The 16,173-nt window shown below is 42.3% G+C and overlaps 1 protein-coding gene across 3 annotated transcripts in view; it reads right to left on the reverse strand.

Annotated features, from left to right (window-relative positions):
- Positions 1 to 16,173, reverse strand: part of ZNF385D (zinc finger protein 385D) — a 360,631-nt gene that overhangs the window by 167,375 nt on the left and 177,083 nt on the right. For 2 of the 3 annotated variants that reach the window (XM_030550947.1, XM_030550946.1), the window contains exon 3: positions 4,520 to 4,609. The exons of the other annotated variant lie outside the window; for it this stretch is intronic. In XM_030550947.1, the coding sequence (XP_030406807.1) occupies positions 4,520 to 4,609 (90 nt within the window). The remainder of the gene's footprint in view (positions 1 to 4,519; positions 4,610 to 16,173) is intronic. 3 annotated transcript variants of the gene reach the window in all.

Consider the following 16,173-nt stretch of genomic DNA (forward strand, 5'->3'; position numbering starts at 1 on the left):
CCCAGAATTCCAATGGGCAAGGGAGACTGCAGGAACTATGGGATAGCTATGGGATAGCTACTCACAGTGCAACGCTCCAGAAATCAACGCTAGCCTCGGATCATGGACGCACACCACCGAATTAATGTGCTTAGTGTGGCCACGTGCACTCGACTTTATACAATCTGTTTTACAAAACCGGTTTATGTAAAATCGGAATTATCCCGTAGTGTAGACATACCCTGAAATTCACAAGTGTTTCAGGCTGGGCGCAGTCCCTCCTGTAAGTCTTCTTACATGTGGTGATGGTCAGTCCCACTGAACAGAGCAGAACCCTGATATTAGGTACAATATGTTTTGTGTTATATGCTCAGCTGAGAAGCTCCAGCCTCTCCCTTATGTCATATTTGCCTCACCTGTGGGCCCCAGTGTAAAAATAAATGTTCCTTTGAGGTGAGCCAGTCATTGAGGCAGAATCAAAGTCAATGTCCCTAGACTGAAATCTTGATTGCGTCTCTGAAATACTCCTTCACCAAGGTGTTTCAGGTAAGGCAGCTCTCTGGAATCCAACACAGTATGCTGCATTTTCCTGAAGGCAGTCAGAGTATCCTCCCTTCCGCCCCCTCCCCCACACGATAGAGCTGATAGTTTGACTCAGACATATTCTACTCTGACACAACTTTAATTTGGTCCGTGGTTGATTTGGGGAGAAAAAAGGCACAAAGTCCTGCTTGTTTTTTTTCAAACTTGGACCTTAAGTGAGGCAACTAGGTCCATATTTAGATACCTAAATAACTGTCCTGATTTTGAACACTGATTTTCACAAGCATTTCCCCCTGAAGAGAATATGGTCACTTAGTTACTACAGATACCTAAATTTAGGCAGAGACATTTGAAATCTTAGTAACTTTTCTCAAGATTTTAAAATGCTATATTTTTCAACCAGCAGCAGGGGAAAATCAGGCTACTGCATCATAACCACCTCTTCTCCCCTACAATTAAGAACTGGTTTGGCACAACGTATATTTATTACAAACTTTAAGTCATCATGTTCAATTTTGTATTAGTGTTGCATAGATATGAATATGGGGCCTAATCCAAAGGGTACTGGAGTCAACTTGACCTCAGTGGGCTTTGGATCAGACCCTTTGTGTTTACTAATTTCATTTACTGTTTGTTTTCATGCTTTGACTTATCACTAAGACACAGTGAATTATTTTCTAATAAAGGACTGCAGATCCCATTCAGAAGATATCCAAACTGGCTATTGGGGCTTCTCAACTGCACCAGAGGGAGCCAGGAGCTTGACTACAGGTGACAGTGACAAAGCCAGACAGGAGCAGTGACCAGGCTTAGGAAAAGCTCAGTTATCAGAAAGGCATCCTTCTGGGGAAGTATCTCAGCACAAGAGACAAGGACAGGTTTATGGGGAGAACTGTTTTAAACTTGCTGGGAAGGGCAGATACTGTAAACAGTCGGAGTGAATCAGCCTAGATAAAGTTCAGCTAAGGGACAAAACTTTTGACCTTCATCCAAATATTTCTGAAGGTCTGAACTAGAGATGGACCAATGAGGTGACATTCTGGTTTGGATTCAATTTAAGCAAGGATGTAGGGTTCTGGATCATGCCTTGTCCCACATTTTTAACTGGGTATATCAATTTTAAAAAATATTATTATATGGGCATCAGCTTGGAAATGCTTCTTTGCAAATTTTAATTGTGATAGCTCTGCATGCCAAACTGTAGAAGTCAAGTGATGGCGTAACTTAGGCATCATTTATCATTTATTTTAAGTTTTATCAACTGATTTTTTTCTAACTTAAAGCCCTGTATTAGAGAGGAATATGATATTTTCACAATGCACATTTGTAATTATTTGTAACCCTTGTGACTCCCATAACACTTTACATTTTCAAAACTTTTTAGAATATCCGTCAGGGCACATAATGATTCATATCCCCCTTTACAAATGAGGAAACTGAAGCAGAGAGCTTAAAGGGGAAAGAAAATCCTGTTTCAAAAGTCAGACTGAGTAGATGGGCTGAGCCCTAAAGACCTGCAAAGATTAAGGGGGAAGCATTATCTGCAGGAATCTGCAGAGGTGGAATAGCCTCTGGAGCTCTCGTTTTTTACAGGCACTACTCAATTAGGGCCTTGCAGAGAAGGGGGCAGAATTTGGGTCTTAGTGAAATGCCAGAGGCCACATAGTCAGGAGCAGAGCTGGGCAAATAACTAATTTTTTGGTTTGCTGGAAGTTCTAAAACAAATAGGGAGAAAAAAATAGTTTCAAAGCAAACATGAAATAATTCAGAATTTTTGGCATACTAAAAAGTTGAGAAATTTAGTTTGACCCAAAACGTTTTGTTCGATTTCAGGGCATTTTAAACTAAAAACCAGCCAACCAACCAACCCACAAAGGAAATGAAAGATCAGATAAATGAAACCAGAAGAGTTTGTGGGTAGGTAGTATTCCCCCCGCCACTCCCTGATCCCTTACATTCAAAGGCATGGTGGATAGGACACTCATTAGGATGTGAGAGACTCATGTTGAAATCCCTGCTCTTGAGCAGGGACCCACTCCCAGGTGAGAGGGCCCTAACCACCAACATTTTGGCTATTCTGAAATGGATCTCTCTCTCTCTCCTGCTAGATCTGCTCCACTTTATATAACATACTTGAATAGTCATTGGACCATACAGAGAGAGAATCTATAGCTTGGTGGCTAGGGCACTCACCTGGTATATGGGAATTACAAGTCTGTGTCCCTGCTCCATAAATATTTATACAAAATGGAACAGCTCCAATAGGAGAGTTAGAGAGAACCCCTTCCCCCGAATAGCCAACAGGCTGGTGGCTAGGCCATTCATCTGGAAGAGAATTTGAACCTGGGTCTCCCATATCCCAGGTGAGTGCCCTGGGCATAAGGGTGGTGGTAACACTGCCTCCTCCTCCAGTTTTGTGAATGGTACCTAAATCCTCTAGTGAATCTAGCCCCAGACACTTTTTTTGGTCTGAAACTATTACACAGATTTGTGTCAAATTTGGGAATAGTTTTGGTCAACACAAAATGACGTTTTTCAGTGAATAAACTCCAAAAAATGTCCTCCAGTTCTCCTGGATCCCATGCTTGAGATCAACACAATAGATCATGGTGCTGCCTATCAGAAAACTGTTTCTTAAGAATTTTCTATTAAAGTATTTAGCATTCTTTATAATGTATTAGAAAAGGAGATTCCTCTAGCGATCACTTGAAGGAAAAATATGTGCTGATTATGCTATGCCAAAATAGAAGAACTATGAAGACATACGCAAAGAAGATCAGCAGTGCATTTTAAAAGTTATTCTGTGCCTCACAAACAATTAGTGATGGCTGAACTTGTTTAGATAAAATAAGGTCCAACATGAATTTTAGTCTAAAACTTCAAATTTACTGAACCTGTGAGGTAACCTCAAAGATTTTCTTTGCTTCTACGTACCTCAGCACTTCCTGGCCCAGAGGAAAAATAATGTACTAAATGCTATTCTTGTGGTATATCTGATCCAGACAAAGCCAGAAAAGAGCTACTGGAAATCTCACAAGAAACTACATGCATACTAAATTCACAGCTCAATTTATTACCTAAAGATCTGGGTCAGCTTTAAGCAGCATCCAAACTATGTCCCCAGTCCTGCAATAAGCTCTGTAAAGATGGACCTCCTGTACCTGGATGGAGCACTATTGACTTCAGTGTCTTCCTGCATGGACCTTATTGCAGGACTGGAAACTGTTGTCCAAATGGAAGCACCCTTGAGGATTAATCACTAATAAGAGTATCCTTCCCTGCGTACATAATTTTTAATTTTGTTAAATATACAAGGTCTGAGTCTCATCCCACACCAGTAACAGTCCGGAGTATTTAAACTGAAGATATTATAATACTGTAATAAAATGGGTAAGGAAGAGGAGAAACAGGTCCCTGAACTCAGAAATGTATATTTGGCGTGATCCTGACTATTTTTCCTGTTGATATTTGAAATACAGAATTATGGCTGAGAAGTTTGCATGAAATGGCTTTGAAATCTTGTAAGGAAAGGGAGAAAAAAAATCAAGTGGGACAATTCCTAAAACACTGACAACTTCAAAGCAAACTGATTTATATTAAACCTTTTTTTAATAGTGATTAGCATCTGATGTATTCAAGTATGCTGAAAGCTGCCTCTGCCTTTTTATTTACAGTATAAAGTACATTCTTTACAATCATAGAAGTCCTGAAAAGTCACAAGTCACTAGTAGCAATCATCTAAAAACTATTTGACAGATATTTGCCTGAAAAAAATCTAATGTAAAATCCCTGATTGGGTTCAAGACTCAAAGACTAGTAAGTAACAGGCAAAGGCTAAAACAGAGATGATTACTGCTCTTTTTTTAAATAAAAACAAATATTAAAAGAAGCCCAGCTAATACTTGTAACTAACGTCAGGAGTGTCTTGCATTACTAAGTAATCACTGTAATTTATAGAGAGCCTGAATATATTTTAAGTATACCTTTAATTACTAACCTTGAGGTTCTTCTCTACAATCCGTTTTCTGGTGTACACTGCTTCACATATAGGTAGGTTTAAGTAACAGGCACAACCACGGTATAGCATCTTTTTGGGGGGCAAGACAAGAAATATAAAGTCACGTAAATTATACTCAGTGTGATTTTTAATCTAAGGTAATCAGATCACTTAATTGACTAAACATTAAACTTTGTATGTACTTTTGAGCTGCCAATCGGTGAGCCTGTACCATTGTCATGTTTAACTGAGAAAGGAGAAAACATGTATTTGATCAAAATTAATTGGATCTTCTTTCATTACATTTTAAGTGCAATGCTAATAAATTTTTAATGTGTAACTAAGTATATGTATTAGCCACAAAACTTTGCTTTTTAATACTCTCACCTGAACTACTTGAAGGATACTAAATTTAGCATTACATATACAGAGCTCTCCACCCTTAGGGTCACCATCAATTTATGTGGCAAACCTCTTCCCTATCAGAGCAGCCCCCTAAAAGGAAATTGAGTGCATTAAGTCGTTTTAAAAAGTTCCAATATTTTGCAAAGTATCAGCTATGGGGAATATTTCTGAAAGCAATAATAACATTTTCTAACTAAACTGCACCTTAGGGTAGAAACAATAAAATAACACCTCAGATTCACAGCTTTGGTGTAACCATGTGTCATTTGAAATGGCCAGTTTTTTACCACTATTGCTTTTACATTCCTAACTCTGCCTGTCTGAAAAGACACTAAGCATTTTTTACTGCTGCTGCCTAGAAGGGAGATACACACTGTGTGTTCTCTACATACATTTAAGATTAAGAGTACATGCATTTCTCTTTGTGGATGGAAACTTAAGGGCAACGTTTTCATCTGGTAGGCTTTTCTAGGGGCACATCTTGAGTTGATAATTTACACCAAGTGAGAATTGGCACCCTGGAGCGGAGTTTTCCATTCTTTTCATAACTGCGACTCCCTTTCAAAGGCATGAGCTATTTTTACTTCGGTACCCATTTTAGTGCAGTTTGAGACATGTTTTCAACATGACGTGGGATAATTTCCTATATTTCTTTTTGCAAATTAAGCTGAAAAACAGATTTGGATTCCAAGCAGACACAACTGCAGTAGAGAGAGAATAAGTCAACTGAGAGAGAATAAGGTGGGTGGAAGGTGGTGGGTAGGTAGTAAGAGAACAAAGTAGTTTCTAAATAAATCCAACTTACATTTTTTTATAGTTAAAATGCTTAACATTTTTATTTTAAATAATTTTCTGAAAGTGTAAGAGCTTTATAATAGTGAAGCAAGTTTAAAACATCCTATGTATGTCTTTTTTCCCCACTGTTTCACTAAGTGCATCTAACAAAGACAGCAATTTAAAAATGTCCATGAGAGCAACCTCTGAGTACAAAGATGGAGAAAAATTCCAAATCCAAGTCCTTCGCTTCCTTTCCCTCTCTCTCCCAGGCTCTCTCAATGCCCTCTATCCCCTGGTCTTTTCCAAGTTCTTCACTACCATTCTCAGTGTCACCTTCTTCTTCCAGATACCTCTCATGTTAGTTCCAAACACCAACGATAGCTAATTTCATTTCCAGGTGCTGATGCTGCAGTCCTGGAGGGCACTGATTAGCTTTGACAGTACTCCTTTAGGGTTTTTTTCCCTTGTAATCTCAGAGTCTAGCAACACCAATAATGTAATAGTTTCATTCCATTAGCAAATCAGTAAATTTCAAAAACAAAATGCAAGCCAGAAAGTGAATATAGGACATTCATTAACCTATTCCCTACTGTAACAAAAGCACAGCACCCTGCATGTACCCATTATTAAGAACAATGCTTAGACTTATTTGCTATAGCAAGTCACAGTTCAAAGCCTGTGTGTTATGAGTGATGATCTCCTCTAGTCTCTCCTCAAGCAGACTTTTTCAAAGTTGCTTGCAACTGTCTTTCCTTAGAAGCCAGGGATGTGAGTTCAATCCTTGAGAGGGCCATTTGGGGATTTAGTTGGGGATTGGTCCTGCTTTGAGCAGGGGGTTGGACTAGATGATCTCCTGAGGTCCCTTCCAACCCTAATAATGTACGATTCTAAGCCACAGAGTGTACCAGTTTCTTTAGGTAACTGAATTACATACAGGGCTATCGTACCACTGATGTGATCATCTCTTGTAATATAGCACTGGAATGAAGGCTTAGCCGTCTGCACAGTCACCACAAACCCACAATTGAATTGCAGCTCATAACTCCAAACTTGTTTATACCTGAATTTATTTAGTTATTTATTACTCCATGCCTGTGACATGAAGCAACTTCTCATAAATGGCACCTGAACAGTTTCTTGGAAGATGTACTCAGCTGGCTTTGCTCTAAATGTCACCACAATGGTTATTTTTCAAATGCATTGGCAGGACATGACAATGGCTAAAACTGCAGCTTTGGTGACAGACTAGTGTGTGGTGCCTTCACCTGGAAATCTCCGGGGAAATATACAATTTCTAAAGGAGATACAAAACCAGTAAAGCTCAGTAGGTAGAATGTTTCCGAAATGAGGTGGCACATTTAGCAGCAAAGGGTGGGTACTGCAGGACAAAGAGAGCTTGCAGTTAGGATCATAACGTTAAACCATATGTACAACAAATATTATATAGCTAATGTCTCAAAACAACAAAATATAAAGGAACAAGCAGGAGCCTCATGCACGACTCCCACTTAATGCTGCAGTGTGGTGGCAGAGTCTGTGAGACGGGGTAAGTGGTGCTTTGTGGGGCTTATGCAGGCATAGCGCAGTTCATCTATCCAGCTCCCCTCAGCAGTATCTCAGTGTCTTCTACTCCACAAGCTTCTCTTAAAAGGGAGGCCAAAGAGTGATTTCCTCCCTATCCTTGGCCCCACCCCTCCTTGCCAGAGCCTTCTAAGTGGAGGCAGGTCACTCAAGGGAAATCTTTCTAGGAGTCCCCCTGCCCTGATACATTCAGACACCATCTAGAGACTGGGATGACGTAACAGGAAAATCAAGCTCTACTTGCCATAAGCAAACGTACTGCTTCCATGATCATATCAACTCAGTCTGTGGCCTAATCACATCTCACTAGCTAAATAAGATCAGGTCGGATCAGTACTTGGAGGGAATGCATCAAAGGAAAATACAGGATTCTTGAGGAAGTTGTTTGGGTGTAGCCCACGAAGGCTTATGCAAAAATAAATTTGTTAGTCTCTAAGGTGCCACAAGTACTCCTGTTCTTTTTGCATTTTCTCTAAGGCTTAGGGACACTCTGCTGTCGGGGACTCCATCTTTTGGATGAAACACAAAAACTGACCTCCTCACCAGTTGTGGTCATTAACGCATTTCTGACACTTGTGCAAGTGAGGCAAAGGCAGCTTTAAGCTACCTTTGCGATTCCCTGAATTATGGGATGACACTCCATTAATATGTTGCTTTTTGATATATAGTCAACATTTGATTAACACGTCTGTTTTATAATAAAAAATATATTTTAAAAACAAATATAATGTAATCTTTTGCACAATTAATTATGAATTATTTTGGTAGTTTCACGTGTCTAGCTCTTCTATGCAGTATTACCTCAAACAATTAGCAGAGCCAAAGGCAAGATGCCAAGAAAAACAGCAGTTGCATGAGAATCTTGAATTTAAAATCTCAATATGACTGTACATGTCCAACATAACCTTTGGGGACTGTCTTTCCTTGTTAAAAAAATGGTGGGATGATAAAATAAATCAGACAGAATATGGACACTATAAAAATACTCCATTTTATGAGTCATTCCATGACACATGAGATGAATGTTTTCCTAACCATGTGTCATTTACCAGCCAGAATCACTGTGGTTTAAAATTGTGGGAAGGGAAGAAAGAATCTCAAATCTTGTATTTACTTATCATCATGGATTAAAATGTGTGTTGTTTAGGCCAAATTCTTAAACAAAGGTACCAACACTATTGCTAAATATATACACACACTCAAAGAGGTAAATGTGCTCAAAAATATTTTTTTATGTGCATGTCACATTTTGGGGTGCCTCACAATGCTTTGCAGTTGTAGCTCCCAACCTGGGCCCCTCGCAAACAGCATGCAGGTCACATCCTGAGTGTTTCTATATAGCAGGGGAAGGCAACCTATGGCACATGTGCTGAATGCGGCATGCAAGCTGTTTTTCAGTGGGACTCACACTGCCCAGGTCCTGGCCACTGGTCCGAGGGGCTCTGCATTTTAATTAAATTTTAAATGAAGCTTCTTAAACATTTTGAAAACCTTATTTACTTTATATACATCAATAGTTTAGTTATATATTATAGACTTATAGAAAGAGACCTTCTAAAAATGTTAAAATGTATGACTGGCACGTGAAACCTTAAATTAGAGCGAATAAATGAAGACTCAGCACACCATTTCTGAAATGTTGCCGCCCCCTGCTATATAGCTTCAGCCCTGGTCTAGCATTTGTGACCCCAGTAGCCTGTCAGCAACATACCGGTCACACTCTGGTTTCCACTAGCCTTGGCTGCCATTTGCAGGCTCCCCCCAGCTCTCCAAGTCCCAGATTTTCCCCAAGCTGTGTGTTCTGCACTGTCCAGCCCTCTTCTGGGCAGTTTATGATTCCTGAAAGGAGTCAATGTTCAACAGTTTGCAACTTTAACTGGAGTTACCAAACAGTTCAGTTTAAACACAGCACTGGATTGGTTTAGATTAAAAACAATACAACATGTTCAGTAACAAAAGAATATAGGATTTTAAATGAATTCAAGTACAGGAGATAAAGTTGGAAAATGGTTACAAGAAAATAAAAATAAAAATGAAAATATGCTTCCAGCAAGTTTTAGTTCTGGGCTGTGTTTAAGATGGTCTTTCTCACCTACAGTCTTCCAGCAAGATAGTGACTGACCCTTTCCTTGGTAAGCATCTTTCCTAGTGCCCAAAAGTGCTGGTGCCTTTGTCTTCTTAGGCTCCTCTCTCATAGTCCAGTGAAACTCTGACATGGATTTTTCCGAGGATTACCCCTCAAAGCAAAATTGATTCAAACAGTGAAGGTGGTGATTGGGGGTTTAGGAGGTTCCAGGCTTTTTCCTCTTACCTGTTTGCTGAAATACAAGTTTGCTGTATCTCCTGCCATTTCCTCTCCCTGCTGTCTGGAGAATCCTGCTTACTACTTCTATGTAAATTGAGGTAAAAACACATTCCTTTGTTTAGGACAGACCTGTTGAACAACTTTTGCCTAGTCCAGACTGTCTAGTTTTCAACAAGTGCTAATAACACCATAGAGTGGGATTTTATAATTTATAATTGTAACCCCGAAGGAGAGCAGCTAGATTCCTGGGGCTCTGTCTGCTGGCAGCTCAGGGAGAGGCACACCATCCCTGGTAGGGAGGGGGAGCCAGCCAGGGCAAGGGCAGGACTGGCTGTGTAGGGAGCAGGCCTGGGACTCACCAGCTCCCCACATAGCCACTCCTGCCCTTGCCCTTGCACTGACTGGCTCCAGACTGACTCAAAAATGGCTTCTCCCCTTTCCTGAACTCCCTGGGAAGGGCATCTCACTCCCTATTGGTTGCCGGGCAGACTCTGAGTTTGTCTTGGCTCCCTCTCCCTACCAGAGATGGTGTGCCTCTCCCTGAGCTCCTAGCAGACAGAGCCCAGGAAGCTAGGAAATCTCCTCTGGGATTACATAATGTTGCTACAAATATTTCACCATGGTATTATTGACTAGTGAGTTATTAGTTTTAAAATGATACCTCTCAAGGCATATTTTGTACACAGATTATCACACTAGTGTGTATGGTGCCAAAGGGGTGCTTTCGGTCAGAGTGTAAAATTTTCTGTGCTGAACGTGGATGCTTATTTTCATGCCTCTTCTTGGAAATTTGTCCATAAAAGAACAAAGCATTGTAGCAGGGTGGTCACCCGCTCCTGCTCTGAGAGGTTTAAAGACAGTCCTGGGAGAGGGCTGTGGCAAGGGAAAAGCTACTAGGCTGATTGAGGAAGCAGCCACAGCTGGGACACGCCCTAATTAAGGTGACCAGAATAGATGAAGAAAATATTGGGATACGTGGGGGGGAGCAAAAAACCAAAAAAAAAAAGTGCTGCCGGTGGAACGAAATATTGGGACAAATTGCGTCCTGACCCAAGACCACCCAATTATTGGGACGTCTGGTCACCCTAGCCCTAATCAGCCCTCAGCTGGCCCTATATAAGAGGCTGGGAGCCAGGAGCTCAGCAGTCTCTCTCTTCTTTCAGAGAGAGAGAGAGAGACAGACAGACAGACAGACAGACAGACCTGGCTGCAGGGAAGCTCAGAGTATCTAGAGTGAAGCAGGGCTGGGGAAAGGCCAGAGGGCCTGGGGAGCTCCAGGCTGGCAACTCCCCAGGCTGCAGGGCCTTGTCCAAGGCCCCATAGAGGTACTGAGTTGCAGAGAAAGGCAGCAGGTCCAAAAGCCCCTTGCCTGTGAAGAGTGGCTCATACTGCAGTCTGCCCCAGGGAGCAGGGGCTAGTTGGTGACTGGCAGGAGCCTACGATTGAGGAGACGTGGGGATATTGGGTGGGGGTTCCCTGGGGAGGGGAGATCCTGAGACTGAGGGGTGTACTGCTAGGGTGCAGCACCCGAGATAACAGGGCACTGGAGACCAGGAAGGGACACGGGGGCCAAGCCGAAGTGGGATACGAGCCTGCAGAGGGTGCTCCAAGGCTGGCAGATCTAATGCCCAGAAGAGACCAGCAGGAGGCGCTGCAGGGGTGAGTCCACTCTCTTACAAGCATAGATTGTGGATAAATTCTGTAAACCAGTTATTCATCTAGATTAGCAATACAAGCAAGTCCCTGTGAATATGTTTGTCTCATCAACAGAAATATTAGTGAATTTAGAATGTTTTTCACTCTTTTCTTCCTCAGACCTCAGTAATCAAATAATTTCTTTAAGTGATTCCATTTCACTTTAATTGCAGCTTTTAAAAACAGGTTAATACCAGCCATCCATATTTAAACTGTAGATTTTATGATTATGCCACCCATTAAAGGTTTTTTTTCTTTGCAGAATAAAATAATCATTGATCTTTTTCATCTGAGTGCTATTAAGACAAAGGGTGTAAACATCAACTGATTAAAACATTGCTTTCAATGCTTTATTAAAATTTATTTTTAAGCAGTTCTACTCATTAAGACTTGACAAATCTGAAGAGCACTTCATTTAATTTCCTTTATGAGGATGTTTTGCATGCAAAACAGAGTCTGAGGAATCCTTCTGTAGCCCAGTAGTATGCTATGGCTTTCAGATAGCTTCTTACCTGCCAGCCCACTCTGCAGGGCCTGCTAGCACATATGCAATGCAGAAATAGTTAAGTAGGAAAGCTTTATTCCTTCAGTATTACTAAGCATCAATTTAAAAGAAAACATATATAAGGTCTTTAGATGCTGCTATTCATTTTTTTAAATAAATAAATTACAGCAGAAAATTGGAAGACACATTTGGGATTTTTAAAGGAAAATTTACCCTGACTTCAGCTCAGGAGCTGATAATGGCATACATAGGTTTTCACCTGCAGGTTACAAATCAAATCCAGTCATTTGGTTGACAACTATTAAGACTTAGTGGCAAGGGGCACTTTTGGCTAATTATACGCAGATGAACCAGTGGGTGCAGGTAATAAATCTGACTATCAGTGGGGCAGCCTTAGGAGTAGCAGAACCAAGAACAAGCACCAGTGAGCCGCGATGAGTGACTGAAGAAATAATATACTGCCTGGAATGTATCGGAGAGGTTCTGTGCTATCATACAAATGTTGGAATTCCATGTGCCACAGGCTTAACTGAACAGCATATCTCTCTGCATTGATATTCTCAGATCCAGAAGGAATACAGGCTGCAGTGACTGCCCACAAAGATCACCCATAAGGAGACATCAGTGGGGACATTCAACGAAGCCATGAAACTGGTCATTGAAAGTGCTGTTTTTTTGGCCAACTCCACTATTCTACCTACTGGGGAAAAAAATCAAACTTATGGTCCAGCAGCTGAAAAGACAGATCTACCACTGATGTACAGCACACTCCAAACAATTGGTAAACAACAGGAAATAGAGACTGTGAACAAGGGAATTATATCCTGGGTATGTATGGAGACCTTAGATTCAAAAATACCATGGGCACTATGTTGTTCAAAGTAGAGAAGAACCCAGGATATTTTAATGTGATCTTAAAGTTTGCTTCCCATTGCTGGAAGAAATGTGATCACTTGAATGTCTGTAGAAAGCAAATACAGAATGAGTGTGAACGCAGCTGTTGCAAATATAATTGAAATTCAAATGTAAACTTTTCATGGATTTTTTTCTGGCAACATTCATCCAGTTCTTCCCCTCTATCCTTGCAAGACTACTGCCATCCATCTGGTAACATGTGTCTGCTGCTCATGATGAGCACAGAACAGCTTCAAATTCTCTTACTGGAGCATAGTCGGAAAAGAAAATTGCAGAGCATTGCTCCAACCAACTGGCAGGAAATTCAAACAGCTCCAAGAGCAGGGCCAATAGGGCTGTTGAAACATAAGGTAACATTTAGAATGCAATACAAGGACACCATTGTTGGGGTCTGGACTGAAACATGCTAGAGACCTAACTGGTTGGGTGCTAAAAGAAACTAAAAGTTATAAAAGAAAGACAGCAGTGGAAAGCAGTCCTAAAACAACTGTAGTCAGTCATGCTCACCTCAATATAGGACGATCAACCAGTAGTACAGAGCCAGAATAGCAACTCCTAGCACCCTTGCCATGTCTGATTGTTGACATAAGCTATAGATGAAAGACAGGAATATGGTTGGAGCTTCTTTGAGGATGTCGGCAGTAACTGGTCTAAGTTGCTCCAGGGGACTGAGCTGGCACACGACCAACCCGTGACTGGGTAAACACAATGACGACCTTTGCACTGTGCTGCTTGAGCTGTGTGCCCTTCAGCGATAGAAGAGGATCTAAGTCAGAGCGTATTTCAGTAAGGGCACAGAGCAGGGGTGGCCAACCCGTAACTCTGAAGCCACATGCGGCTCTTCAGAAGTTAATATACAGCTTCTTGTATAGGCACCGACTCTGGGGCTGGAGCTACAGGCGCCAACTTTCCAATGTGCCAGGGAGGGGGAGTGCTCACTGCTCAACCCCTGGCTCTGCCACAGGCTCGGCCCCCTCTCCACTTCTTCCCCCACGGCCCATGCCCCTTCCTACCCCCTGCCCAGAGCCTGCTGCACCCTGGCTGCTCCCCAGAACCTCCTGCACACTGTGAAACAGTTGATTGAGGCAGGAGGCAGTGGTGTAGCCAGGTGGAGGGAACAGGGGGAGCGGGGAAAAAAAAAAAGCGCCACCCTCTGCGGGGCTTTTACTGACAGGGCAGCACTCCGGGTCTTCAGCAGCACCTTGGCGGTGGGCCCTTCACTCGCTCCGGGGTCTTTGGCGGCATTTTGGCGATGAAGTTTCAGTGCTGCCAAAGATGCCTGGGGATAGTGAAGGGCCTGCCGCCGAAGACCCAGAGCGTCGCCCCATCAGTAAAAGTGCTGCAGCGGGTGGCGCCTTTTTTTTTTTTTTTTTTTTTTTTTTTACTCCAGGGTAAGTAAAATTAAAAAGGCGCCACTTATGCTCTGTGGGGGAGCAGCTGCTGCCCTGCTCTCCCCTCCTCCCCCGGCTACACTACTGGCAGGAGGCCTGGGGAGGTGCTGATCCATGGAGCTGCTGACAAGCTGGATACACTGGGGTAGGAGGAGATGGAGCTGACGGGGGCTGCTGCTAGCTTATTACTGTGGCTCTTTGGCAATGTACATTAGTAAATTCTGGCTCAGGTTGGCTACCTCTGGAGTAGAGCATAGATTAAGGGTTAAACAATTCAGCAAACAAACCTGGCCTCTGCAAATAATTGAATGTTTCATACTTATGTTGATTCATTCATGTTTTGTGAGTACCAAAACAAAATGTCTGAATTGCCTGGATTTTGTTGTGTTTGCTTATTTGGCTACACCCTGCCCCCTTTTTCTTCTGTTTGTGAACAGGCCATTATTCCTAAAATTTTACCCAGCTCTATTAAACTCCGATTACAGCTTTTTTGATCATTTTGGCAAATATTCCAGTTGAACAATGCTAGAGATGTGGGCTCTAAGAATCAGACACCAGAGTGAAGACAGCTCGAAGATGACTTATGCTATTAGCCAAAGACAAAAATCCTGCTCCCAGAAACCTGTGAATGACCGGCCAAGCAATGGAAACTTGAGGCTCTCTCTTTACCAGAAACAGTAACATTCCTCCTGCTCTGTTTCACCATTATATTTAAAAGGGTTTGGTACATTATGGCTCCTCATCTGACAGAGTGCCTTCACTTTTAAGCCAAGTTAAAAAGTAAGAGTTGGTTCTTATTACTGAGTCCTTGTAATGCTGTTTTGATTCATACTAAATTGAAGCCACGTTTTGCCATGAATAGCCCTTCATTGAACCAGAGCATTCCGACTGCTGCACGTTAAAGGACATTCTGTCCTGCAGAAAAATAGTCGCATTCAGTTAACCCAGACACTACGGCCATTGCACAGAGCAATGCAAAATAACCAGTTTTCATTTTGTCAATTTCCTACTGCCAGCAGTGACAAAACTCACCAGTATTTCTGATTGCCCTGGCCCCCAAAGCTACATTCCATCCATAAGAAACAGCAAACTGGCTCTTTCCTGGCTGAAAAGTTACCTGAGACCCTGAGCCTAAAGAGAAGATTTTCAAAATATCTTCTGGAGGGCTCTTTGTGAGCTCCTCTTCTTCATGTGTCCTGGTCCTAAACCCCCAGGAAATTCCTGGGTCAGCAACAAGTCTTTGTATACTGTCTATTCCTACCAGTTGCTTGCTCAGGTCACTTACATCTCCCAAGCAACCATAGGGTTACCTTCTGTGTTAATTAGGTGAATTGCTAATAAAGTTGATTTGCCCCTGTGCAGGTGTGCAAGGCTGGAAAAAGGCAACTGCCAGCAAAAGGGCCAGTCACAATTGCTTCCTGCTAACACCTGTAGTAATGGGGTGGGGAGGCCTCAGTTACCTGAGCACCAGCTAGTCAGGAAGGGTGCTGCAAAATCTGACTTACAGCAGGAAACTAATACCCCTGGCAAGCATGTTCATCTATTTTCCAGGAGACACTGAAATTCTTGTCTCCCAGCTCCATTTGCTTAGTGCCTCAGCCTCTTCCATATGGCTAAGTGCTCCATAGGCAGAAGAGAGATGTGGGGCTCTTAAATACGACAGCAGTGTGTAAATAGCTGGAAGAAAAGTCAAGACACTGAAGGCGAACTATACATTGAACAAGAGGCCTCTATACAACATTCCATCATTTAAAAATCCATATGTACTGTATTTCTGGCACATAGCTGCACTTCTTTAAAACCAAGCTGGGTTTATTGCTTGGCAAAGGACATGTCCAGGGGTGTGCACAAGAATAAAAATTTAGCTGCTTTTGGAGGGGCACTTTTTGTGCCTCCCACAGCCAGAGGAGCTGGCTTTTCCTCTCTCCCGCTGCCCATGTGACTGGAGGAACTGGCTCTTCCTCCACGCCACCCCACCCCCTACCCCCGTGGCCAGAAGAGTTGACTCTCCCTCCCACACGGCCGGAGCAGCTGCCTCTCCCTCCCACACAACCAGAGGACCTGGTTCTCCCTGTTGCAG

This window comes from Gopherus evgoodei, chromosome 2 (genome assembly GCF_007399415.2).
Source record: "Gopherus evgoodei ecotype Sinaloan lineage chromosome 2, rGopEvg1_v1.p, whole genome shotgun sequence".
Lineage (NCBI taxonomy): Eukaryota > Metazoa > Chordata > Testudines > Testudinidae > Gopherus > Gopherus evgoodei.